The sequence below is a fragment of the Leguminivora glycinivorella genome, chromosome 5, assembly GCF_023078275.1.
Source record: "Leguminivora glycinivorella isolate SPB_JAAS2020 chromosome 5, LegGlyc_1.1, whole genome shotgun sequence".
NCBI lineage: Eukaryota > Metazoa > Arthropoda > Insecta > Lepidoptera > Tortricidae > Leguminivora > Leguminivora glycinivorella.
Window position 1 is genome coordinate 6,746,912 of NC_062975.1, and position 27,541 is coordinate 6,774,452.

The 27,541-nt window shown below is 39.4% G+C and overlaps 1 protein-coding gene and 1 long non-coding RNA gene across 2 annotated transcripts in view; one reads left to right on the forward strand and one right to left on the reverse strand.

Moving 5' to 3' along the window:
- Positions 1 to 212: 212 nt before the first annotated feature.
- On the reverse strand, positions 213 to 7,464 carry LOC125226464 (ATP-binding cassette sub-family G member 5; the record flags this gene model as incomplete). The annotated part of the gene is made up of 12 exons (XM_048130449.1): positions 7,240 to 7,464; positions 6,412 to 6,529; positions 5,180 to 5,364; positions 4,637 to 4,781; positions 4,171 to 4,302; positions 3,695 to 3,835; positions 3,104 to 3,305; positions 2,657 to 2,774; positions 2,476 to 2,569; positions 2,107 to 2,245; positions 1,608 to 1,793; positions 213 to 576 (listed from the first exon to the last, which is right to left on the reverse strand). Coding segments are annotated over exons 1-12 (1,878 nt in total), but the record flags the coding sequence as incomplete, so codon positions are not given.
- A 1,820-nt stretch (positions 7,465 to 9,284) lies between these two features.
- LOC125226270 overlaps positions 9,285 to 27,541 on the forward strand; it is a 74,132-nt gene continuing 55,875 nt past the window's right edge. The window contains exon 1 of the long non-coding RNA XR_007177062.1: positions 9,285 to 9,527. This is a non-coding gene — a long non-coding RNA (uncharacterized LOC125226270). The remainder of the gene's footprint in view (positions 9,528 to 27,541) is intronic.

Genomic DNA, 27,541 nt, shown 5'->3' on the forward strand with positions numbered 1-27,541 from the left:
AATTAATCACTTAACAATTTAATTGGACGGATAAAATTATCATATTTATTAATACTAACATATACATGAAAATTATTCTCTAAACTTATCCTTAATGTATGGACAAATTTTAGCTCTTTATGATGAAGCCTATCGATCGGTATGCAAAATTACAGGATGTTTTTTTTTTCTCGTGTAGCGGCAATGGAGTTTTACTTAGTTTTAAAAATAAATACATATTTAAGAAACTTATTCATCAGCATAATGCCAACACTGAACGCAAAACTGATTCCCAAATTGAATTCCATGTTCATGTCTCCCGTCTGATAGATGTCGCCAGTAAAACTCCTCGATGTGAACCTTTCTGCGAGGAACGCTTTGCCGCTCGCGTATCTACAGTTCGCATTCGAATTCGTGTTCAAACTGGAAGAGGTCTGGATGAGGTTGGTGATGGCCGTGCAGTTTTCCGTGTCGCTGTAGGGGAGGATGTTGAAGTGCGGCTGTTTGAACACGTTTCGGTGCAAGAAGATTGACGCGTAGCGAGTGTGGGTGATGTAGGTTAGATAGAAGAGCCAGTCTTCGAAGCCTTTGTAGGATCTGGGGAAAGAAAAGTTATAATTTTTAGAAAAGGCTAAAGGCGTTGGTGACCAGTAAGGCTGGTTTTAGTGTCACGCGGACCGTCCGAAGTTAATGCATATTAGTTCGGTGCGGATTGCTCCGCGCGGTCGGTTCGCGTGAAACTAAAACCAGCATAAGAACCGTATTCTGGCGATGACAGCAGTTGCACTATTGACTTGTTCTATCTGATTCGGCGTTCCCGTTTTCGAGTGAAGTTGTTTTGAGTCTGCTGAACTGGGACAGGTATACTCTATTAACCTCTCAAACGCCTTGATCCAGGTCTGTCCCAGACAATTTAAACTGTAATTAACAGGTTGAAGGTTATTAATTCAGTAACAAATTTTTGACAACGGCGTTCCAGGGGTTTCTCCATAGGGTTTGCCGCAGACGCTCTTCCGCTAACGACGCAGGCGGCAGGGTCATCAGATCAACTATTTAGGCGAAGAGCGTAAAAGCGCTCGCCAAAATCGAGCCGTAAAAGCGAAATATTAATAAATATTGTTATCCCCGACGTTGATTGATGCCAGCGAGGGGTCATCATGCGGTGCGTCTGGTGATCCCCCTCTATTATGCACCTCTAATCGAAGTTGTGATCCACGGTAATGCCGGAGGCGCCGTGGTGAATGAATGATGAACATCGATCCCAGCGCGCCCTCACGAACGGCAAAGAGGATGGAACGCCGGAGTGGGTTTAGTGGGTAGGGTCAAGTTTCCCCCTCTCGATAGGGGAGGGACTCGAAAGAAACGGCGAGTCCCACACATCGTGCGTAACAGCATTCCCACTCCGTCAAAAAAAAAAGGGGGCCCAGCTAGGGTTTCTCCACAATCCACATCTATCGACGCGGAATTGGAGATATCCGGGCGTAAGAAGCTATGTCTGCTCAATAAAAGCGAATACTTACCCGTCGATGCGTTAGAAGTCGGATGTGATCCGAGCTCATTTTCAATGGGGTTTTATCGATTTGGCGACGATGTGGGGAGACTAAGGTAAATTGATTATAATATTTTACCTGAGCACTCCGCTAGCCAGCATAACGTAGACGCAGGTGATGTAAACGTTGACGATGCCGGCGATTAGTCCGTTGCGAACGAACATCATGACAGCCATGGCTTGTTGTTCTGCGTAGATGTAGCATGACCAAAGTACGAGGGAGAAGTACAGGTAGTCCAGGCCTTCTGTTAGGTCTGCTAGAATACTGGAGACAAAAATATAAGAACCGATCAATTTACATCACGTTACTGGGTGACTTGGGGTGGGAAAAACGGAAATGCGCCATGCTTGGGCTGGGCGCTGGTGTTTTGTGAGAACTAAAATTGATATCTGACAAAGCATATGAAAACAGTAAAAGTTCCTACTTAGAAAATGAGCTGGCAATATGTGGCGTTACATGTTTAAAGGATCCAAATGCACATAGGGCCGCCGCATAGTTTGCTATGCTTTACACAATGATTTTCACCGTACAGTGACTTTGAAGTGTACAATGTACTCTTACATGTGTGTTTACTCACGGATAAATGATGGCGGCAGACGCAAAAGTGCTGATGAAAGAAAAAGGCAGGGAGACCAAATTGCAGGACAGCAGTAAGCTGGCCCCGCTATACAGCCCTTCCTGCGATTCTTGGTAGTACCGCGTCCTATAGGGACCGTCTGAAATTATATCGAAATTAAATAAATATTCGAATTACAATGGTTTCGAAGTTAAGTAACAGATATCTTTTAAGGCCAACTTTTCTCGTTTAATTTTTTTAATTTAAATTATTTATTTTTACCTCATAAATACGAGTACCAATGACAAATGGAATGTGTCTGAGGTCTGAGTACATATATATTTAACGCATAGTGAAAGTGCTCCACTTGAAGGAGTAAATACTACTTACATAAACAAATTGTGTTCATTATGCTGATAAAGTATGTTCCAACCATCGCGTTGAATATAAGCCCACTTTTCGTGATGAAGGCTCTTTGATAATCCTAAAGAAAACAATGAAAATGATTATTCAGGTTTCATCCTTCATGATTTGGTCCTTCGAACCGGATTTTTAGGTTAGCTCAACTTACCTTCGCTTCAAAGTAGAAAGCCCATAATACCAAGAAATATAAGGGCAGGGAGAACAATCGCATGAACATTTGCTTCATTCCATTCTTCTTTAAGTTAAATATCGAAGCTAGCATCCTCCTGCCAAGTAAAAAAAAACCTTTTATATGAATACGTACGTCCTGTCGTAGCGTCAAAAGTTCCGGGCGAGACACGAACATTTTATACTATACACGTTCTGGGCGAGCTCACTCCATCGTAGGTCACGTCTTTGCCTTTGGCTAGTCTGTGGCCAAGAGTAAGCCCATTTATAATAATAAAAAATCTATCAAGTTCCATGCTTCTCGAAAAGTCTCGGTAGTTTAATTGGCAGAGTAGGTATGTGCTAATCTAATGGTAATTGATCCGGTATCGCAGCGAAATAATATTTTTACTTACCTCTTTACTAAGCTAAGGTTACTCTTACTTACACATATAACATCCATATGACCTTAGCACCGCTAGGTTTGCCATACCCCAGCTGCATCTTATTGGGGTTGATCCTATGCTCATTGACGTTGCCCTGCATGATGGCCTGCCCTTCCAGTTTGAACTTCTCGACCAAAGCTGCGATCTGATGGTTGGACTCTATGAAGCGTTCGCGAGATCGTCTGTCTACGGTTGAGAGGCATACTGAAAAGGAAGAGAAAAATCAAAAGAAGAAAGGAGGACGAAGTACTGCTTAGGATAATTAATGTCTACTTTAGGACATTACTATGACTTCTTTAGGACGCGATGAAAAAACTCAAACTGCCCTTCCTTTTTATTTGCGATTATGCTGTTTCACCTTGACCTGTTTCTGGTGACTATGCCTATCCTGGATATTTTATCCTGTTTGTCGGAAAATATTTCCATATGTTGTGTTTGTTTGTATTGTTCTTTGTTTGTTATATGTTTTCACAAATAAACAGATTCTGATTCATGAAATGGAATTTATCAAAGATAAGGTAAGATTTTTTGTAAAATACCAAAGTAAAAAACTTCTTAGATCTCTTGATGAACCTTGGTTTGCAGCTACTTACAATAGTACATCAGTGGGTTCTCGAGCTGCGGGCAAGGGAATCCAATGCTGCCGAAGTAGTCTAGCAGGTTTCTTGTGGGTCCAGCGTACACTACGTCGCCTAGACACAGGTATACCACGCGATCCAAGAAGGGAAATACGTCTGCAACAAACAAGGTTTTTATGCTGAAAATTCAGTAGTTTAGAAAATCACTGGCCAAAGCATCTCGACAGATAATTTATGCAGCGGTTTCTAAAGAGGTATGCTCGCCATCAGAGATCGGAGGTGAGGCATATCTGTGACTGTAATGTCCAATGGCAGCATGGCACCTCCTTCCTGCCACAGAGATTGCAGGTGAAGCGCGAATCTGTTGATGGTTCCCGTGAATTCCGAAGTCTACAAAGTATGTGCTGTGTAATTTAAAAATGATTATAATGTTTCATGGCCATTTGTTCTAGAAAGTTCTTACATTTAATATTTAATTAGGCAAAGCTTACCAGATCTGGGCTTCTCCATAGTGAGTATGATGGCTGTGGAGTATTTCTTGGCCGCGTTGGACAGTATGGAGATCACCAGGTACGTGTTCAAGGGATCCAGGTCCCATGTCGGTTCGTCTAGCAGTAGGATCACTGAAATATAGACATGATGAATATTATGATTGATATGGTACCCACTCTAAAAAGGAGACTTTGACGTGTTACATCATACTCAAAGGTCGTAGGTTTGCCATTGTTTTTTATTTAATAGGTAGTCGATTTCTCACTAAATCATCTAGGATCTTCCACCATTATTTTTGTGTCAAACTACCAATCTACCAAGCAATGGAAAATATGTATACAGACAACAGCTTGTTCCTTTCCCTTTTATTGCGGTCTTCTGTCTGGTGATTACACAAAACAGTAGGAAGGCTCTAATAATAGATTCTTTATGTCAATTGTCACGTAGAATCGATGTATAACATACATGGATCCCGAATGAGTTGCACTCCGATAACCAGCCGCCTGTATTCGCTTTTCGTCAGGGTTGTCACGCATTTGTGTGCCACCTGAGATAACGCCAGGTCAGCCATGACTTGTTTCACCTTAGAGGACTTTAGGTAGCCGGAAACCTGGAAGAAAGTGATCAGAATCGTTTGGTCTCTGGAAACTCCGAATATCATCATTTAGAGCTGGTAACAAGAAACAGTCTCTTATCTGTAATCCGAGGCCATCGCCTTGTTATGTTTGACAAACCAGTACATACTCGGGAGAAAAAAAAAATTGAGGGAAGGAGCGGAGCATAGGGCATATCTTTTGAATTGATCTCTCTAAGAGCCTTGCCTTTACGAAAAGTCTGCGTTTTCTGCACATTAAGCCCGAGTAGTATTCTTGTTTAGTGGAATAACAAAACCGATCTGTTATTGAACTCTTCTCATTTTTGGACTTTGCAACCAGAGTTTGAGCCTGAGCGAAGAAATTTTTGAAATAATTCTCATTTTGAAACTCTCCTAGAACAAACGGAACTTACCTTAGTCAACGACAAAGCGAGAGTTTGCTGAACGCTGAGTCCTGGCAGCAGACGCGTAGAGTGACGGACAAGAGCGCAGCAACTCTTGAACTGTTCCTCTTCTAGAGGGACTCCTTCTAGGAGGATGTGGCCTTTCGAGGCCACTCGGCGCGCGATCACATCGAGGAGGGCGCGTTTGCCGCTGCCTAAAAAAGTGAACGGTTAGAGCGTGCGCAGACAGAGAGCGGTCTGCGTTCTGTCAGAGTTCCGCGTTCTGGTGACCGTTGACCGCTCAAAAGCTCCAACGCACACAGGCGGCGTTCAAATTCTCGCGTTCTAGTTTCGTTTGTGTCTTTGTACATGCAACATATCACTGGAAAGTTCGTTTTCCTATGAAGAATTATTGCTCAAAAATTACACCTATTAAATTCTCCTTACAGATGAACAGCGATTCGATATTTTTATTCGCATGTCGATGAATAGTTTCATTAATTGAGAAAAATAAAGACTGGCTGTATTTTTAGGGCATTGTAATTATTTATTAAGGATAAAATAAACATAACAGCATTTCGTCGTGTACTATTCGACCTCAGAAATCCTTCCTTTTCCTAACAAATTTATATTTTTATCTGTGTTTGCAACCTCAGACATCCCCGCGTTCCGGCGTTCTCTGTCTCGGCGGGAAAAGAACGCTAGAACGCGGCGTTCCGCTTTGACCGCCGCGGGCAGTCCGCGGGCAGACTGCCCGCTGTGTGCGTTGCTGCTACAGACTCGGTACATTCTAAAGAACGCAGAACTCTGAACGCAGAACGCAGAACTCCAGACCGCTCTCAGTCTGTGCACGCTCTAAAATGTTATTGAATAAATCGCCTAGGTTTCTATACCTGCGAAGGCATAATACCTACTCTAAAAATATGTGATTGATACCTATTACAGTTTGGGGTCAAATACTGAAGAAAGTTTTCAAGAAGCTGGAAAAGTTCACGGAAAGTTTAGAAAACAAAATGTTATAGGCTATTTTTATTTATATATAATGGAAAAAAATTATCAGCATACGAAAATTCCGGAATATTTAATTTCTCAGTTTTGGATATTACATATTTCAGTTGTGGAAGTTAGTGTGTGTGGATTGGTGTCGCGTTGGACCGTAAAGGCGTCAACACAAAGATGTGGGTACGAGTCCCACGTAGTACATAATTCATATTGTTATTGTTATCAACGTCTGTTAATACCATTTAAGTTGATTTAGGTACCTTTTGAACCAAGTATCGCAGTAACTTCTCCGCTGTGGGTGGTGAAGGAGACATCCTTGAGAATGATGCCGGTCTTCACTCCGCCTGTCATGCGTTGGAATAAACTGCCCGGCTCCACCTATATGTATTAAATTTAATCATAAATAATATGAAATTAAGTCCCTTGAATCATAAGAGCATGTATTAAATATAAAATGATAAAACTACCCAAACAAAAACATGACACGCAAAAAGTTAAAATAGGAGCATTTGGTAATAGACCTTTATAAATTTTAAGTATTTTAGACCATTTATTTAAAAAAAAATGAAATCACAGTTTCCATGTAGCCAGGAAACTCAGAAGTGGTATCAGTTGTATTTAAATAAAAATTTTGCAACTATTCGAAATTAGTTTCCCGGATAGTCAAAAATAAAATATCGTTGCAACTAAAACTAACATTATTTTTCCCTACCGCGCATCCCGTATCGCGCTCCTCATACAAAAGATTTCAACGAGTTATTCCTTGTGAGTTGTGAGCACACTATTATTGGGTATCGTACCTAAAATATTTGTAAACCTTAAATTTTAGCAAGGATAGCCATTTTAAATGAAGAATCATTGTTTAGTTTATTAAGATTAAAGTAATAATATATACCTACATGAAAAATAATTGTACGTTTATTCATGTTTATGAAACGCGTATGCAAATAAAATATTCTCCATAATATTGAATGAATCGCTAAACCATGTCCAAAATAAATGTTATAAAAGTATCGCATTGTAAATGAAAGGCCACTAACACACACAAAACAAATCCAGTAATCAAATTAAAATTCCAATACACTTACTTGTCCTGAGTGAAAAACATTGTACAACTGCAACATATAATTCCCCCCAGCCATTTTTACCACTTTAATATTAAACTAAAGCTTAAAACAATCGAAAAACATTTAAAAATGCATTTTAAAGCGACACACCCGTCCCCTAGTTAAGAATTGGCAAACTGACCTTATGTGGTTAACTTCGTAGCTAACTTTTTGTGATGCGACGTTGCCAGTTCCACCCTGTGACTAACTTCGGGCTACTAACTGTACTTCAGTTTTATAGTATTGTGGAGACAAGCGGTTTTAGGCTGTATAACATTGGCGTTGAGTTGTTTTTGTTATGGAGTAGATTAGCGAATTGGTTAAGTTTTACATTAAATACAATTCATTACGCAGATTATTTCAATTATGTTTCTTTCTAAAAATATACAATTTGATTCCTAAACCTAATTTAAAAGCCATTGGTCGTAGTGTAGGTCGCAGTTCTAACCTAACCTAAACCTACACTGTAAGCTGGTCGTTTTTGTGTGTGGTCACAGTTCTAACCTAACCTAAACCTAATTTAAAAGCCATTGGTTGTAGTGTAGGTCGCAGTTCTAACCAAACCTAAACCTACTCGGTAAGCCGTTTGTTTCTGTGTGATCACAGTTCTAACCTAACCTAAACCTACTCTGTAAGCTGGTCGTTTTTGTGTGTGGTCACAGTTATAACCTAACCTAAACCCACTCTAGGATTTAAGCCAATGGTCATAGTTTAATTATGGACGTAAATATGTGATGTGCCACGATAAAATCGACAATTTGAAGTTTCCTAGAATAGAAACATCTATTAACGTGTAGTACGACAAATGAGAAAGTATTGTAATAATACGTCGAATAAATGAATTGCGATGTTTTGTAATTGTATACAATAATGAAACAATATTCGTTAATAATAACTAAGAAAATTTCAAATAAATAGTAGTTGAAACAAAATTACTCGAAACAATTTTACTCGAACTAAACTTTCGAATGAAATGATATTCGATGAAAAGTTTGTCGGCGAAACAAGGGTATTATTACATTATTAGATCATTAACTTACGGCGACCATGCGACGTTTATTTCGTGAGGTACCTTTGAGGTTTATAATTACAAATATAACCATGCAATAAAATGATATTGTTTTCTTCTTCTATATTTTGTGTCTATTCTTTATACTTAATTTATAATCTTGCAACGAACGAACTTGCTTTCTCTGCTTAGCCCAACGATTGACTGGCGGAGAATGCCTATCGCGTTAAGTCCGCCATTTTTGTTAAATTATGCACGAAAGTTTAAATAAATATATTCTAGGGGTTTTAAAGATTAGAAAAAAGGCGTTTTTATTTTACGGCTGATGTAGATGATAGATGGCGCTTTATTTCACAAGACTTATACATATAGTATGAATTTTCTGAGATGCACTTTTCGCTTTTGTCCTAATCTGTTAAACAAAGGCCTTTGTTTCTATTATTCACGGTGGTTAGCTCCCGTTTCCACAGCACGTGCTAAAGTCTCAGTGTAGTTAAAAAGCAACTATCATACTATTATTATTTATATTGCTATCAATAAGGTTCAAATCCATAAAAAGCCCTTTCGGAGATAACACGTTTTGTCATCTTCAAAAAAAGTTACCTGCACACTGCAAACTGTTCAATAAATTTGAACCTTATTGCTATCATGATATGTAGTTGCTTTTTAACTACACTGAGACTTTAGCACGTGCTGTGGAAACGGGAGCTAACCACCGCGAATAATAGAAACAAAGGCCTTTGTTTAATAGATTAGGGCAAAACCGAAAAGTTCATCTCAGAAAATTCATACTATAACAGCAGTTGTATACAATGGATGGAACATAAGGTAAAAGTAGATGCTTCCCCTTAACGCCTCATTTTCCTCACATTTCCAATGCGCCGTTGCCAATAAGGCTTTCCGTCTCTTTTCCTTGCACCACACAATCGTCGGACGCCCACACATGCTTATACCCATGAATTCCAATGATTAGTCTTCTCCCTCACTCTCATACGATAACTCCTAGATAGAGTGGGAAAGCGCCATGCGCAGTGTCACTGACTGCTCAGTCAAACTCGGACGCAGCAAACGGCAGCATGGTAAAAGAATAACAATCTTTAAAAATCGAAACTAACGAATTTTTGAATTGAAAGGTTATTTTCAAAGTTTTTAAAGAACTCTGGGCGTGTTTGAGTGCTTAGTAAATTGGCCGGTCGGTGTGTAAAGTGGGTTTTTGTGAAGTTTCTGTATTTCTGTGGAGTACCGTTCGGCTTATTATTGGGTAAGTTGACACTGTTGTATCTATGGGTGTTTTGATTTTGAATATTAATAGACATTTTTTATAGGTACCGGTTGTAGGTAGGTTTAGTTTTCTCTTACCTTATCAAATCTTAATACCAATTTAATGACCTGTTCAGAAGACATTTCTGACTACTTTTATTTTTTCTTGTAGGTTTACTTGAAGTTAATATTACATGGGTAAAGATAAGACAAGGCTTTTATACTTACTCAAAAACTTATTCTTATTCCTTTAGAATAAGTTTTTGGGTAGGTATTAAAAGCTTTTGTCTTATTTTTATCCGTCGATTAAATGTATTTACTTCGCCTAACCATATACATATATGTATCTTTATTTTCAATACAGACTTATTTCCCGCCAAATATTATGAACCGTCAAAAATATAAATCAGTGATTATAGCGTACAATTGACCCCACACCGTAGGTCAGCTGAGTCATATCGGTTTAACTGATGAGTTTGCACTGCGAATCGTGACTTTTGCAGGAAGCTAATAGCGACGGGGCAGCGATAATTATAGGGGTAATTTTGTGCCTTAGGTCAATAGATTAAGTACAGTCCAATACTATATAATAGAATATAGAAGAGCGACTAGCTGAGTACAAAATATTTTGAGTAGGTACCTAATGTAAAAAAAATGTAATAGTGCCCTCCCTTGAAAATACTTTTTTTTAACATATGCATAACATATTTTGTGATAACATATACATAGGCACAAGGTGGGCGTGGGACCTTCGATTCTATTAGCAATCTTTACCTTCTTATTTTAATTGTGTCTGGGAGAGATCACAACACCTGATGATATACTGTATTTTTTATTGTCGTCGCTTACATTATTTAAGTTTTAGTAGTTTTCTATAGCCCTTTAATACATACATTCACCTACTATTACTTAATCACAAATCTTATGAAGGCCGCTAATCAAGTAATTATCTAACGACCCATAAAAATGGTAGTAATAAAAAAATCCACTTCATCCATAGTAAAAAAGTACCAAAAAAATTATAAACCCATTAAATTATTTTTCCTGGAAGCAGTGATAGGCGCATTTTTTGCGCTGTAGTTTCCTCGCTATAGTGAGGGGAAAAGTTTTGTGTTACACTCGGGTACAAATGTATTTTACTTCTCGTGTGCTAAAAAACTCGCAAGTTCAGGATTCTATTCTCGAACCACTCGCTTCGCTCGTGGTTCAACTATAGAATCCTTTCACTTGCTCGTTTTTCAATTCCACACTCGGCGTTAAAATACAACTTTGCCCCCTTGTATAACAAATAACTATAGCTAGTAGTTACCTAACGGTTAAATAAATGCCTCTACTATTAAGACATTGCAATCGGAAATGAAATGGCCAAACAAAGGATTAGGTAGGACCACTGATAAAAGCAGTTAAAAATAAGCTATGGAATAAAGAGATAAAAATTATGAGAATTTTTATTGTTCTGAGATTTATGTCATACCGAAGTCATACCTTTTGAGCCACTAAGTACTATTCGTATTTACTCCAATGAGAACTACATATCTACATTATACTGAAATTATTTACTTAATTATTAGAATTTTAAACTTATAAGTTTTTGTTTTGTGGTCATTAGCCTGATATATTAGCCAATTTCTTTTCGCATCGTATCTGGATATCTGTTATATTAGATCCATCCAATTTCTTTTCGTCGTATCTGGATCTCGTAGCTTTAAAACTTTCTTTTCGCATCGTATCTGGATCTCGTAGAGTGCTTTAAAAGTTAAATTGTTTCAGATACTCATGACTCTCATGAGTTTTGACTACAAGTTCATTAACCTCTCCAGCGAATTGCTGAAATTGCAGAAAATACGATGATTGTCAAAACTAAGACAATACGTGTTAACGAACTCCTTGAGGATGTGAGTCAGAGCTTCGAGAGCCAAGTCAGTGGAGCGAAATAAAATTCTGCCATGTAAGCACGTAGTTTACTCGCAAAGTACCTAAAAGCACGGCTACATATTACCTACGCTTGTGTAAAACGCCCATTTCATATTCAGAGATCACATTCCAATTTTAAGTGTACCTATTAAAATTCATCAGATTATGTATAAGGTATGGTTATGATTGGATTGATTGATATGCAGCAAACCCCACATTTCGATCCCATATTGGTGGGTTGAGTGTTCAACGAATACTTAGCTATTGTAAGACATTTCTGTAAAATAACGTATAAGTATTTGAATTTCTTGCATGCAAATGATCTATTGAGGTTCTTTCATTAAGTGATTAAACTGTTCCTCGTGTAAGCGGGAACTTCGGTCTTTTGACCTTATCAAACAGTGTGAAACCAGTGAACCATGCCATGACTTGACTCATTGCTGAAGCGTATTCTAATTGACTTTATTTTGTCGTGTCGTTAGCAAATGATAGTTGACAATCAATACATTTGTAACAATCAGTAACTTACTAACTTAGAACCCCTTTTTTTTTATTAGCCTATTTGAGTGTCCCACTGCTGGGCAAAGGCCTCTCCCCTGGCTCTACATGACTCCCTGTTCTCTGTTTCCTCCGGCCAGTTCTTCAGAAAGGCGTCAAGATCGTTTCGCCATCTTTGCCTGGGCCTGCCCGGCTCTCGCTTCGTCGGCATCCACTTGGTGGCTATGTTAGCCCACCTATCCGGATGCATGCGATAGACGTGGCCGGCCCAGTCCCATTTAAGCCTGGCGGTTTTTTTGCCAACATCAGCAATGCGAGTTTTGGAGCGCAGCGTAGTGTTTCGGACTCGATCGATCCTTTTGACACCTAGAATGCTGCGCTCCATAGCGCGTTGGCAAACCTTCAGTTGGGACTTCTGAATCTCTGTGAGTGACCATGTTTGGGCGCCGTAGGTTAGGACAGGCAGAATACACATGTCGACGAGTTTTCGCTTGAGTGACAGTGGATGGTTTCCCTTCATAAGCTCCTTCATGGACCAGTAGCTCTTCCCCTACCACCCCTACCACGAACCCCTACCACGCGGAATTAGGGTTTGCAAGATACGCCGAATTTTCGGATCTTAAAATCTGACAGACGTAACGTATCGGATAAAATGGATAGCTGTGATCTGTGTTAAAAAGGTTCCATTGTAAATATAGATATTTGGTCAAATCAGATAATTACATTATTCAGCAATTTATACTGATAAATGCCCGTATGGTGACAGTTTATATCAGGATATTCAGGATATCCTGGTATCTGGAAAGTGGAATTCAAACTCTAGGCGGAATGAAATGTCTATGGTGAAACATTCCGCCATATGTTCCGGGCTTCCGGCGTTTATTTCTATGACGCGCCAGGACCTACCCTATAATACTACAAGTTCATTGCATCATGATGGTTTGGTGGCTTTGTCAAATAATGAATAATGAAAGCACCAAAATTGCTTTTTTTTTTGTTAGTTGCTTACTGTAATTACTGTGCTGCCATTTTGTGTTGTGTGTATATGTTCGGTTGTCAACTTGTCATTGTCACAACAAGGAAGGATCAAGCTTAAAATCAGCGCTGCAGACCCTGAAGCACAATGCTGAACTTGAGCCTTTTTGCTGATACACATGATCTGTTCATTATTTTGTTGTTTGTTTATGTTTTTTTTTTTATACTACGTCGGTGGCAAACAAAATATACGGGCCGCCTGATGTAAAGCTTGACCGAACTGTTAACTCAAAGCAGTGTACATGCGCGTTACCCCATTAGTTCATGAACTTTTTGCTATTAGCCAGCAAAAAGGAGTGTCTAATTGGCCTGACGACTCAAAGACAATAGACGGCAAGTTACTTCCGAAGACCTCCCGTCATCAGCACAATCGTTGAACTTGAGCCTTTTCACCGGCAGGAACACAACACTATGGTCTGGTCTATGCTATTTGGTTGTTTGTTGGTATTGTTTATGTTGATGTGTGTTTGCAAATAAAATATTTTTTTTTCTTTCTTGACCGACTGTTAACAAGCAGCAAGCTGTACAGTATAGCTCATGAACTTTTCTCATTAGCCTGTCTAATTGGCCTGACGCCATTAAGACACCTGACCCCGAAGAGACCATGGTTCCGATGAGCCGTGACGGTTGAAGTAAGGCTGTAGAAACGTGGCTCAATACTGTACTCGATAATGGGAAACTTAAACAAAAACTTAAAAAAAAACGTTAATTATTTAAAACTGGTGGAAACCCTGATTAGATAAATAGAATACCTAGTAGGTGGACTCTGTTTAAGAAGCTAATACTAACTATTTTTTTTTGATAATTTAACGCATTTGTGAAGATGTGACCTTAATTTTTTATGTAAATACCTACCTACCTAATTATCTATTTGACAAAAAATTGTTATGAAGATAAATTCCGGTCGATTGCCTAATAGGTACGTCTGGGATACATTAAAAAAAATATGGAAATAAGTATTGTGTTTCCGATTATTGACGACATAGCAATCGATTAAAAAAAACTCAGGATATTTATATTTTCACTTCAGCGGTTTCATGATGTGCCCTACTACTACTTCTCATGTGAATACAGACGTGAGTATTTAGAGTGTATGTTTTTTTGTGCGTGCAGCTCTTTAGATTTTTTTTCAAAGATAACTTTATGAAAACTTATGTTTTCTGACTGAGAATAGTCTAATTAAACCTTCTTAGTGCTCACGCGCATGTTCTCGGTCTGGTTGCGACTGTGGCGCCCAATTAAATATGTTTGACCCGCCCGCAGACCGTGAATTTGTAGAAAATCATACGGCTATAATTTTTTGCTATATTTTTTAAGATCGTTTTGTTTACGTCAAACAGAACAGATATAGAGGATTATTAAATTATTAGTCAGTCTAAAGTTTCTAGTCGCAGTGCGTTTACTGCCGTCTCTCGATACAGGCACACATATTCTCGGATATTTGGCGGGCATGCGTGGGGTCGAAGCCTACCTACACGTGGCAGCCACATGTAAATAGACAATTTACTTTACATGTGACAAGACACCAAACCGCCATTGTCCCTGTGATTAGATTAATGTAATGCGAGAAGGGTTTCCTTCGTAATTTTCCGGAAACATTCGTATTTGTGCATGCCATGCTAGTTCAGTCAAATTCAGTAAGTACATCAAATCTTTTCGTACTACATAGTACATAGATGCATAGTTCGAATGCGTTAAAGTTTTTTTTTACCGGTAGCGTGGATATCTACGAGCGAGCCTTGCTCATGTGCTCTGCATCATTTTCCCTGCCTTATATGACAGTAACAGGATGAGATGGGGTGCACGGGTGGTGCTATTCTGTTCTGATGCCGGCACCACACGGCAACGATTTATATTGGGATCCTTGAGTTATATAATGACCGATGTAGATTATTAAACCTAAACACAAACATACATTTGGGCAAACTTTATCTTATCTTAATCAAGACACTGATACAACGCCGAAGACTACCCGCGAGACTACAATTCCTGACCCGATACATCACGATCTCTGACGAATACGCCATCAAGCGTTGGGGCCACTAAACCAGAGGAAAAAACCCCACTGATTAGCACCGAGGCACCGCACAATGACGAGCTATGCTCACAAGTAGAAAATGATTGGACGGAGGTAAGCGGAAGAAAAAAACGCAGACAGAAGCGCAAAATAATGGTCGGTGTTGGAAATGAGGATGATGAGTTGAAGTCTGTCGAGCGGATGAAATACCTCCAGGCTTGGTCATTTCAACCCAACACTACTGTTGACAATGTTAGAAAATTTTTGAACAAAACTGCCCAGATTTTTATGTCGAGAAACGGACTATAAATTCAACTAGACATGCATCATTTATTATCGGAATTCCCGAACAACTGTTCGACCGCTTCAACTCGCCAACGGTATGGCCGCCGCGCGTTCGCATATCGGGTTGGTTTCTCGTGCGTCCCCGCAACGGGCGGGGCGAGCACAACGATGGACTGTCGCACTCATCGCCTCCCGCTTCCGCCTCCGCGCTCATCACCGGTGCGCGCTAAGGAGAAAAGGGACGAAACTACTACGACGTCAGCGTGCACGGCGATAGCAACAACCGGCCCGCTACCCGACGGGGCAGATAGGCAAAATGCTGACCAGACCGTTGCGAAGCGGAACGCGTATAATGTACTAAACACTTACAACTGTAATCGTAAGCATAGTAAGCAACTAGTTATATGTCACCAAAATATAAGGAGTCTCACAAATAAAACTAGACAAATCGATATATTACTTTGTAACGAACTTTTGTGTGATATTTTATGTTTAACCGAACATTGGTTAAAATCTACTGAAATCAAACATATAGCTTTTAATACCTTTCAACTTGCTAGTAGCTACTGTAGACAAACCATGGAGCACGGTGGCTCGGCAATATATGTAAAGGATAATGTTAAGTTTCTTGAAAGAACTGATTTATGCAATATCTCGGAAGAGCATGTACTAGAAATATCTGCAATTGAGGTCCCGCATTACAACCTTATTGTTGTGTGTATTTACCGATCTAATTTAACTACATTTGAACGATTTATTCTATTATTCGAGAAACTTTTTGATAAATTAGAATCGGAAAGCAAGCAGGTGGTTGTGATGGGCGACTTCAATGTAGATTACATGACGGATACGCCACAAAAACGCGTTCTGGTAGATTTGATCACGTCCTTTGATTTCACACAAATAGTAACGTATCCCACTCGTATAGCTGGCTCATCGAGTACATGTCTAGACCACATCTATATAAATAACCTAACAAAGTTGCAGTACATAACACAATCAGTAGACACTCACCTTTCCGATCACGGGGCACAAAAACTAACCATCACTCACGAACACACAAACACTTTCACTACCTATAAACGCCAGTTTTCAAAACATAGACTTGAGTCATATAAAAACTATCTTTATTCGGTTGATTGGCAAAAAATAGAACATAATGCTCAAAACAACCCAATCAAGCTTCTAACATCTATTATAAATATTTTAAACAATGCTGCCAGTATCTGCTTTCCATACAGTCTTGTACAAACACATAAGAAATATAACTGTCCTTGGGTCACAAACGACTTAATAATGAAAAAACAACTTCTCGTTCAGCTAATCGAAATCACTCAAAAACACCCCCATAGTAATGAGACATTGAAACTAATAATATCACAATCAATAAAATTTGAACAATCTCTGTCACACGCACAACGCGAATACTACACTAAAACGTTACAAAGTAGCGGTAATCAACAAAAAACTCTCTGGCAAATCGTAAACACCTTCACAGGACGCGCCCCCAGCAAGCGGCAATGCAATCTGGACTTATTAAGAGATAGCCGCGGCGAACAATACACATCGCAGAACCGGTTAGCTAACGATATTAATATATTTTTCTTATCCGCCGCAAGTACTGCAAACGCACCCATCGCTCGCCCGGAACTGGCTAATGAATTATTACATAATTCGTGCACCTCTAGCCCCGTTTCCATTAGGTTATCAACGTTTACCTGTGATGAGTTGTATAAAATCATAACGCAGCAAATAGCTACAAAAAACACCTGTGATATATATGACACCTCAACTATGTTACTCAAAGTTGGACTACCATTAATCATAGTTCAATTAACAAACATTTTTAACCAATTATTAAAAGTAGGCATTTACCCACCCATACTTAAAAATGTAAAAGTCGTTCCCGTTTATAAGGGCAAAGGACAGAAAGATGAGTTGAAAAACTATAGGCCAATAAGTATAATTCCCACTATGGCCAAAGTGTTCGAAGCGGGCGTGAGTAATCGGCTGTATAACTTTTTGGAAAAGTTTCAGTTAATACACGCAAAACAATTTGCCTACCGACGAAATCGCTCATGTGGCTCAATAATCCGCGAAACATTGCATAATATAATGCAGGCTAAAGAAAACCATTTACATGTAGCTATTAAGAGTTTTGAATGATTCACGGTTATTTTCATTAGACTTATATTGACCGGGATATAGACCGTGATTACCTTTTTGATTTTTGTCGAGCTCCCGATATTTCGACGCAGTTGCATGCATCATGATCACGGAAAACTGACGAAGGCGGGTGGATGTTAAAGTTGTATAGACAGCGCGCGATCTACCCTCCTTCGCGCGCGTCGGCTGCGTTCACTTTCAGCGTTACCACTGGTCGCGTTCACACTCGATGGTCTGTCCAAACACACTACACTCACAGTGTCACTACGTTTGTTCAATTCTGACTTCACCGGTTTTTTACACAAACAAATCACTGGATTCCATACATTAGATAGTTTGAAGCCATCCTCACGATTGAAATTTTTATTATTTTTAAGGTAATCACGGTCTATATCCCGGTCAATATAAGTCATGTAGCTATTGTTCTCTGCGACATGACGCGTGCTTTTGACCTTTGCGATCACAACGTCCTTATCAAAAAGTTTGAGCACCACGGTCTACGTGGCCCAGTTTTAAAGTTGATGACCGATTTTTTACAGGGAAGACAGCAATCCGTAGTAATAAATAGTGGATCGGTAAAATCTGACTGTGGGTCTGTGGACATTGTCGCTGTGGCGATTGTTGTTGTGGCTGTTGTCGTTGTAGTAGTGCAATAAAGTATTTTATTATTATTATTATTATTATTGGGGTCCCCCAGGGTTCGTCCTTGGCTAATCTATGTTTTTTATTACAAGTAAATGACTTACCGGACGCCGTAGACGGCAATATGTACGTTTTTGCTGACGACGCTTGCGACATAATAACCGCTCCTAACATAGACAGCTTAGAGACGTCAATCACCCGTGACGTACATAAACTCCTACATTGGTTTTCTGTTAATGGGCTCGTCCTCAATGTGTCAAAAACTCAGGTTCTCCACTTTAACCTAGGAGGGAGACCGCCAAGACCGCTAGTGGTTACCATTAACAACACAATCCTCCCGCAAGTCAACTCTGCCAAATTTTTGGGTGTTACACTCGATCAATCGCTAAAATGGGACACCCAAATTCAATTAGTATGCACTAAGTTGGCAGGCATCTGTTTTGCACTTAAAAGATTGTCTTTTGTTCTTCCTCAAGCACAAGTGCGGAATAGTTATTTTGCCCTTTTTCATTCTGTGCTAAACTACAGTCTAGAATTTTGGGGGGTCGCCGCTGACTGGCGTCGTGTCTTCGTGTTGCAGAAGCGAGTGGTAAGAATAATAGCCAACGTGCCTTCTGGATCGCCAGCTCGACAACTATTTATATCATTACGTATTATGACATTACCATCGCAATATATTTTTAACATTGTAAAGTTCGTAAGAACCCACATTGACACATTCCCACACAGAGCTGGTAACTTGAGATGCTTAAGGAACAGAAACAGGGGTTTACTCGAAACATCTAACTTCAGACTGACCAAATCTACCAAAACGACCTATGCTATTGGCCCTAAAATCTATAATTGTATCCCCGAACAAATAACCGCTATATCCAATGATAATGTATTTTACAATAAATTAAAAAAATGGCTTATTGATAATGCCTTCTATGACATCAATGAATTCCTTGAAATGTAATATTTAGCGCGATAATGTATTTAAATTATTTAAATTATATAGAACACATTTATAAATTTTATAATTTAATTCTTAGAGTAATAAGAATTACTTAGTAATAATGAATGTTTATGTTTCTGACGTGTAATGTATAAATATGCAATATCAATAAATATGAATATGAATATGAATATGAATATCATATCGCTCACACGTCTATGGACACATTCGTGTTACGGTACCCGCGTTCTCTGGAGCATTGAACTTGCTCACGCTCTGGTCACTCGCGTCTTTCGGTTATGAATTCTGACGCCATAAAAACGATCTTGTTTCGATAACTGTAGATTGTACACGTACAGTCGCCAACATATATATCGAAGCGGTCGAGGTGCTCACAAATATCTGAACACGCCTCTATTGTCAATGTCAAGACGAGACGCGCTCGGCCGCTCAGGCCCGTAGCCGAATGGCATTTCTGCGACGCGAAACGAAAACGAAACGCCGCGAAACGTAGTCTTGCTCTGTCGTGCCAATACGCAAGGGCGATAGAGATAGATAGCTACGAAAAGATATTATCGTGAGCGTTTCGTGAGCGTTTGTGCATTCGGCTACGCACACAGGCCCCGTAGCCGAATGGCATTTCTGCGACGCGAAACGCCACCGAAACGCCACAGAAATGTAGTCTGGCTCTGTCGCGCCATTACGCAAGAGCGTTAGAGATAGATAGCTATCGTGAGTGAGTGTTTCGTGAGCGTTTGTGCATTCGGTTACGCACATAAGGTACATATATCTGATGGCGACTGTACTTAGAAGGGCTTGTCTTGTACTCTTGATGTAGGTAATAGTGCGCGTGATAGCTTGACTTTTTTATTGGAATGAATTGGCTTTAATCATTTTAATTTCATTTAACGCAACGCTTTGTGTTGTACGCATCCTTTTCGTTGTACCTAAGGGCCCATTTAGACGGTACGAGAACTCGCATACGAGTTTTATTACATTGCGGTATTTGATGGCTGTACAAAATTGTATGTAACCTTAACAGCCCGCAATGTAACTAAAATCGCATGCGAGTTCGCACGCCGTCTAAATCAGGCCCAAATTTTGACATCATAAAAACGATCGAATTTTGGTAACTGTAGATTTTATTAGGGCCTCCTGTAAACTCTTGATGGGGTTCGCGTGAAAGTTGGACTTTTTTATTGACATGAATTGGCGTTTAGTACTTTAATTTCATTTTACCGTAAACGCTTTCGTAGAATATTTTACAGAATTGATAAAATAAAACCGTGAGACATATTCAAATTTTAATGAATCTACGGTTGTACTCACGTTATTATATCGCTACTGCTGCGACATGTTTCAGGCCAATTTTGGAGGCCCCTCTTCAGGCATATAGGAGTTCACGCGACGGCTAAACTCCGAGCACTCACTTAAAATAAAACCGTTTGGTAAATATGTATAATTACGATATGTTACGGTAATGTCTGAGATATGTAATTTTATAGTATTTATTTAAAAGTTTAAAAACTTACGCAAAAGCTATAAAGACGGCTATTCAATTAAATCCAAAAGTTTCAAGTCCTTTATTAAAGTCCCCGAAGGAAAACTAAGGCGGACGTTAACAACTTCAGTGATAAATTATATCTACCCACTCATGAAGGCACTTATACTTAAATAAAGTGATTTAAATCTCATCGCTGCAGAAACACAGTTTCTACACCTTACATTACACGGAAGACCTAGATTTTCGCGGGTAACTCAGTGATAGCTAGCGGGGTTGTGGACTGTTATTATTGACGTGAAATGATGAAAACATGTAGTAAATGCACTAATTTTAATTATTGGTAAACAAACACAAGCTTAGTTTCGTGACAGAAGGCAGACTGACTGCCGATTGATTATATTTCATAACATGAGGACAGTTTTTGAAAATGACATAATTTTAAACTATGAAGGAGGTCGCGCACCAGCCAGTCGCCAACACTAAGTAAACATTACACCAGACTGGCTCGTTATAGTAATTCGCAAATATTGACCTTGCCAAAATTTGTAGACCATTCATTAGGCTAGATTATGTGGTGAGCTTACAATTGACTTAGCTCTTAGCTTAGGATACGTTTCTCGATAGCATAACCATATTGGAATGTGCATGTAATTTTTATTTCTAGTGAGAAACCGATTGGGGGCGCTGTTAACGTTCTAAACAAAATAAGTGAACGCTTATGCCTATCGCAATAACGTTTATTATATTACTAAACGAAAATAAAAATAGTAATAATTCTCAGAATCTTCCTACGTGCAACATACGCGCAATCATTGCGATAAAAAATTATCAATTATAAATAAATTAAAATGTATGTATTTACGTCATACACATATCGGATAAAAATATTGCAATGCTTACTAATTAAATTCGCGAAATTTAATTTGTGCTCATGCTTGCATGTTAGATAGGTATATTCATACAGAGTAATAACCTTATGTCTTAGAACTTTGACAATACAGTAAAGAAACAAATGTTGGAAGGCGTCTATAAAAAGATAATTCTAATATCTTTTATACCTATTATTCATTTGCGCGGATCTTTCCAGGGCTCGCGGATCTAGAGAAAAATAGACCACGTGACCCCTCCTGGGGCCTGGGCCTTTACCAAGTGACCGGGGGTCACGCCCCCCTGGGCCCGAAGCTGGATCCGCGCTTGATTATTCCTCCACTAGCTCTGGATAGCTCGGGTTACCTCCTCACATCCCATCTATAATACCCTAAACTTTCTGCCAATAGGTACAAATACAAACACATATCATCCGTATTTAAAACATTCTAGGCGGGTTACTCACGTTTTAAGACGATATAAAGCTCGACATGTTTATTATCCGCTTAGAAATGACAAACTGAGCCTGTGTGTACATAATATTGTACCTAGTAAAAATGATTGGCTAATAAGTTAGGATTTTCGTAACCATACATTTTAATCTCCGATAATAAGCTCTCAATTTTAAGCCGCTTGGATAATCGTGACCTCAGTATTTGGTCTCCTTCCTTTGTATCCAAGATTCGTGTCCGTCAGCTTAAGGGCTGGAACCCATAGAGTAATAGTCAGTCATTGACCTGCTTAAGATCATAATTGACAATTACAGTAATAATTGTGCCTTTCTTAAGCCAAAGGTACCAAATTTTCGCTTCACAGGCTATAAGGACGCTCTAACAGGTAATTCGCATAAATTTATGATTTTTTACTACGCCAAACAAGTATACGGTCCGCAATTTCATCAACTCAAACAGTGTCAAGGTAAGCGAAAAATGTGTACCTTTACCTGAGAAGGTCACAATTTATGATTGATCACTTGGTTGTTTTGGCGGCAGTAGGTTACGTCTGGTGAAGTCATTGTTTATTATCGTTTAATTTACATTCGACATAGTATTTGATGTCATACTATCAGTAGACTTATGTAATGTTTACACGAGTCCAATGACGATATTAAAATTGACCACATGAGCAACAATTGGTTAAATGAGCTAACTAATCTGCTTTGCACTGACTACTGTTTATATTATAACTGTCAATTACGCATCTTTAATTGACAGTTATAAACGTCATAATCCATACTAATATTATAAATGGGAAAGTGTGTGTGTCTGTTTGTTTGTCCGTCTTTCACGGCAAAACGGAGCCACGAATTGACGTGATTTTTTAAGAGGAGATAGTTGAAGGGATTGAGAGTGACATAGGCTACTTTTGTCTCTTTCTAACGCGAGCAAGGCCGCGGGCAAAAGCTAGTATAGTCATAATTCCATAGGGGATTGACGTTATCGGAGGCAATTTCTCTAAGATTTGCTTGTATATGTACTTAACTTGGTCTTATTTTATCATTCAGCCCACGAACTTAGAAGACGCGTGGGTATTCAACATTTTGAGAATGAATGATGGGCAAACAAGAATGATAGATAGATGATTCCCCCAAAATGTTAAGGCTTGAGTGCACACGCTCATATTGCGCGTGGCTTGCGGCGTGCATTGCAAACAATTGAAGCTCATACAAGGTGCCCTCAGTCGACGCTGCATAGCGTAGACGCAGGCTTTCCCGCCCCGCTAACTTGAACCCAATAGACCTTCTGGTTCTAAAGACATTCCGCCATTGGTATGCTCTTGAGCATGCCATGATGCCACACGCCTTTGAAAATGCATGTAAGTATCACACCATTCGCACCAGAGAAGAGAAACACCTATCCTCTGACCTTCCTGGCGCGAACACGTCGCGTCAAACAATGCAGCTATTAATGCGTTGCGTATGCGCACCATTGGCTGCATTGCCTTCACGCTACTTAGTATTGGCATCGGAGTTTCAGGGCCTCATCCTACATTCATGCCATCTGCAGGCATTTGTATTTTGTGTAGGTTACACGATTTGGGTGTGTTTGGGCGCGTTTATTAATGAATAAATAGGATTTTCTTGTTTAAGGTATCAGTACCTGTGACCTACCTTATTGACGTTGATTGATATCTTTTAAACAAAGAATTCTTGTATAAGAGTTTTGAATGATTCACGGTTATTTTCATTAGACTTATATTGACCGGGATATAGACCGTGATTACCTTTTTGATTTTTGTCGAGCTCCCGATATTTCGACGCAGTTGCATGCATCATGATCACGGAAAACTACTGCGTCGAAATATCGGGAGCTCGACAAAAAATCAAAAAGGTAATCACGGTCTAATATCCCGGTCAATATAAGTCTAATGAATTCTTGTATATTTAGTTATTTATGTTATAACGGCGATCTCGAAAAAAACTCTAATGATTGAAAATGACTCTAAAGCTGAAATTTGTTATGTGGTGGTTTTCGGGGTGAAAATTCGATTTAGCTTAGTCTTATTAGGTCCCGGGAAACGCAAATTATCGAGTTTTTGAACTATGACTAAGATACATAATAGTCTAAGTAAAATTTTAATCAACTACTTTGTTCGAACTGCGAACTAAAGTTAAAGTAATATTATTTACCTTAAAATTATCGAACATTGACACAGAAAATAAGCGACCGTAGACCCAAAAGTCTATATCAACATTTTTTTCGTTCCTCAAAATCGTGAAATTAACACCAAACGGGATTCGGATTAACCGGACCGGTCAGACCAAAATGATGTCAGTGTGTACGTACATTACTGTCTAATGATGTCATCACATCAAGTCATCACATCATCTAACCGCAGTAATGATATTCGCGAAAACGTATGATCATTGCCTCTGCACGACTTTTGTGCGAAAAAAGAGATTAATCATAAAGGCTGATTAAGACGACGCGGGCGTGTGAACTCGTATCTATAGACCTTGGTCATTCTGGTCCCGTAGCTGTAACTCTGTCGCGCCAATACGCTAGAGCGATAGAGATAAATAACTATGAGCGTTTGTGCATTCGGATACGCACACTACCCGCCGCGGACGACGTCCAGCGGCTCGTGATGGACGTCGGACGCTGCGGACAGCGACTGCGTGTAAGCACGGACCCAGGAAGGGTCATAGGTCTCACACGGCGGCCCGCTGGACGTCGCTTGCGACGGGTCTGAACGACCAAGGCCTTAGTTACATAGCGGAGTGTTGCGGTACATAAAAATCGCATGCGAGTTCTCGCATCGTGTAAGTGAGCCCTAAAATTAATAAGCTAATTAATTCAAACTATAATTACTTCATATAGTAGATTACATAGTTTACATATCTACTTATTTGTTTTTCCATGGAGTAAATTTTGGGGGAATGCACATATTTATGTATGTAGCGATATAATACAGTTAGTACACCGTTATGTTGTTGTTCCTGTATGTTAAATGCGGGAAAACAGACATTTTTGGATTGTATACATTACTCCACACAAAGCTGAATCTCTCAGATATATATATTTAAAAGAATACTAACGTGTCCCGCTAACCATCGTCATCGGAAACCAAACCGGAAACAGGGAATCCCATAATGTTCGAGCTTCCGGCGTATGGCTATTGATTGTCTATGATTTGATAACTCGTAATGAGAACGTTTATTTAATTTGAATGAATTTAACGGTCCATTGACTGGTCGCATATTGAATGGCTTTCCAAATGCAGTTTTAGAAGTTATTCGTCTGGCTTTGATTTGTGACTGTAGTTTGGCGTAAATTTTCTGACAAATGCCCTATCAAAGTTGTTTTTATTAACACATGAATTGCATGCAAATTGCTATTGCACAAACGCTTCGATAACATCTCTTTCAGTACCAACAGATGGTGCTTTTTGATCGCACTAGTTGTTAATTTCTTGTCAGGTCGAAACTTCAGAGGGCAATCTGTGAAAAACGTCGTAAGATACAAGTGCGAAAATGTACTATTTCGTAGCTGGCTTTCTCTATCACTCTTCCGTAGGTACATAGACGTGACGTGATCAAAACACAGTCTGTTTTGATCGGCGTCTAGCCGTCAACGATTTTCATTTCGGCCAGCTGAAAATAGTTGACCACATAGACCACAGTCACACCTCGGACACTGGCGGTCAAATATACGAAAGAGGCGTGTTCCTAGCACACAGTCTAAGCTCGTGTAGGTGAACGCGTACCATGCTTGTATCAGTGAAATATGACAGGTCGATTCAGGTTTTTGACAGGCGGTAACTGTGAGGTAACCGAGAGGGGGTGGGCGGCACTTTCAACGGGGAGCGGGAGTGGCCATACTGTACGATAGTACTCTTTATTATACTGTGCCACAGTGCTATAGCTATGAAAAACCAAATAACAACAACTACTTATTTACGGTGTCAACCTGTCAACTGTCAGGTTAATCTTCCAACACCGTTAAACGACCGAACGGGAACAGTCAAACAATTCACAAAATTCACCATTTTCTCAGGGTCCGAATGTCTGGACCGTTGTACACAAACAAGCTCGCACGATTTGCAACTGTACCCATAACAATAGACTATAAAGGTAAGTAATGATGCCATTTATATATGCTACTTTTATAGCTCGTTATAAATAACTTGATAATTATGTGGGTAGTTAGATATTTTTAAATTGCGTGACAAGGATGAGGTATATTTGAAGAAGGTCAGACGATGGCAGTCGCTTTCGTAAAATTAGTGTCTCATGAGCCGTGGCGAATGCCGGAATAACGCAAGGAGGATGATGACTTAGGTACATTAGAAAAGGTGTAGATCTAAAATATCTTCCGGTAATCCACAACGAGTTATATTTTCTAACTTTTCTACAAACTTCCTTGTACTGTAAAATTACACCACTTAAACATGAATGAAAGTCGCGGTAACTAGTGCAGATAAATGAAATAGCTAGACTATCCCTAGCATTCCACTCATCAATTACTCTAATTCGCTGGTGCAATAGGGTTTCCTAGGCACGCGCGTGGCGTTCCCAAGCCTACGTTTCAGGAGACAAAAGAAACATGATCTCTGCGTCCGAGTAGCTGTGATGGGGTTTAGATCACATTTAAACTGGTCTAACTAAGTGATGGGAATGTACAGGCTACGCAAGAGTCGCCAGCGGAACGATCTCTATTGTTTCACATCACTATGCCTCAAAATTAAAACGTCATATGTTTATATGCAGACCATAGATCCTTACAGCAGTTTTGTTTGGATTTGTATTATCTCTGGATCGTAGAGATTAGTGTCGATGGTGAGCCGATGCCCGGCTTTCGCTTTTCAACGTGTTTAGCCAATTAGGATGTGTTGCGGTTGCGTCAGAACGAAGCGCCTTTCGTCGTCCTTGGTAACGGTTTTATGTTCACATTGTGATGGTGACTGTACGTACGGTTAAATGTAGCGGATATCTTTTTTTTAATTTGTCGATTTTAGTGTCCCACTGCTGGGCAAAGACCTCCCTTCGTGTCCTCCATTCAACTCTATTGCTTGGTGGGCAAGTGCCACCAATTTGGATATTTTTTTTCCAAGTCGTCGCACCATCTCCTTTTCGGTCTGCCTGCACCCCGACCTTACACCATCTATGGTAGACCGTCGTGGGTCCCACTCGGTAGGTATTTTGGCCCATCTTTCAGGATGCTTGCGGCAGAAGTGTCCAAACCTACTTGACACATCTACTTACTCCCGTTCTGGAGCGCAGTTCAGAAATTACATAATTACGATCGTCTCCTAAGTTTCTGAATGACAAAATTTGCTGTTTAAATGTATTTTTTTTAATATTGTTTTTTTTTTTTTTAAGTAGAAACGTTTTCGCAGTTTTAATGACGATTTTACGAGCCGCGAATCGCGATACGTACGAAATCCTCGAAAAGTGCATTCGGCGTTTAACAAATGCTGCTCACATTTCTAAATTAAATGAAATAAAATAAATGGAGTTATTATCTTAAAGAGTGTGTCTACAACTTTTGACAATTCAGAATCTCTAATTATTAAAGGTATAATAAATAAACCCACGCAAAGTTGACCTAAAATGAGAAAAACGTATGTCGCCGTTTAGTAAACTTTGTTAAAAAAATTCAATACTTTAGTTATAACATTAAGTGATTCTAAAAGCCAGATAAATGGACT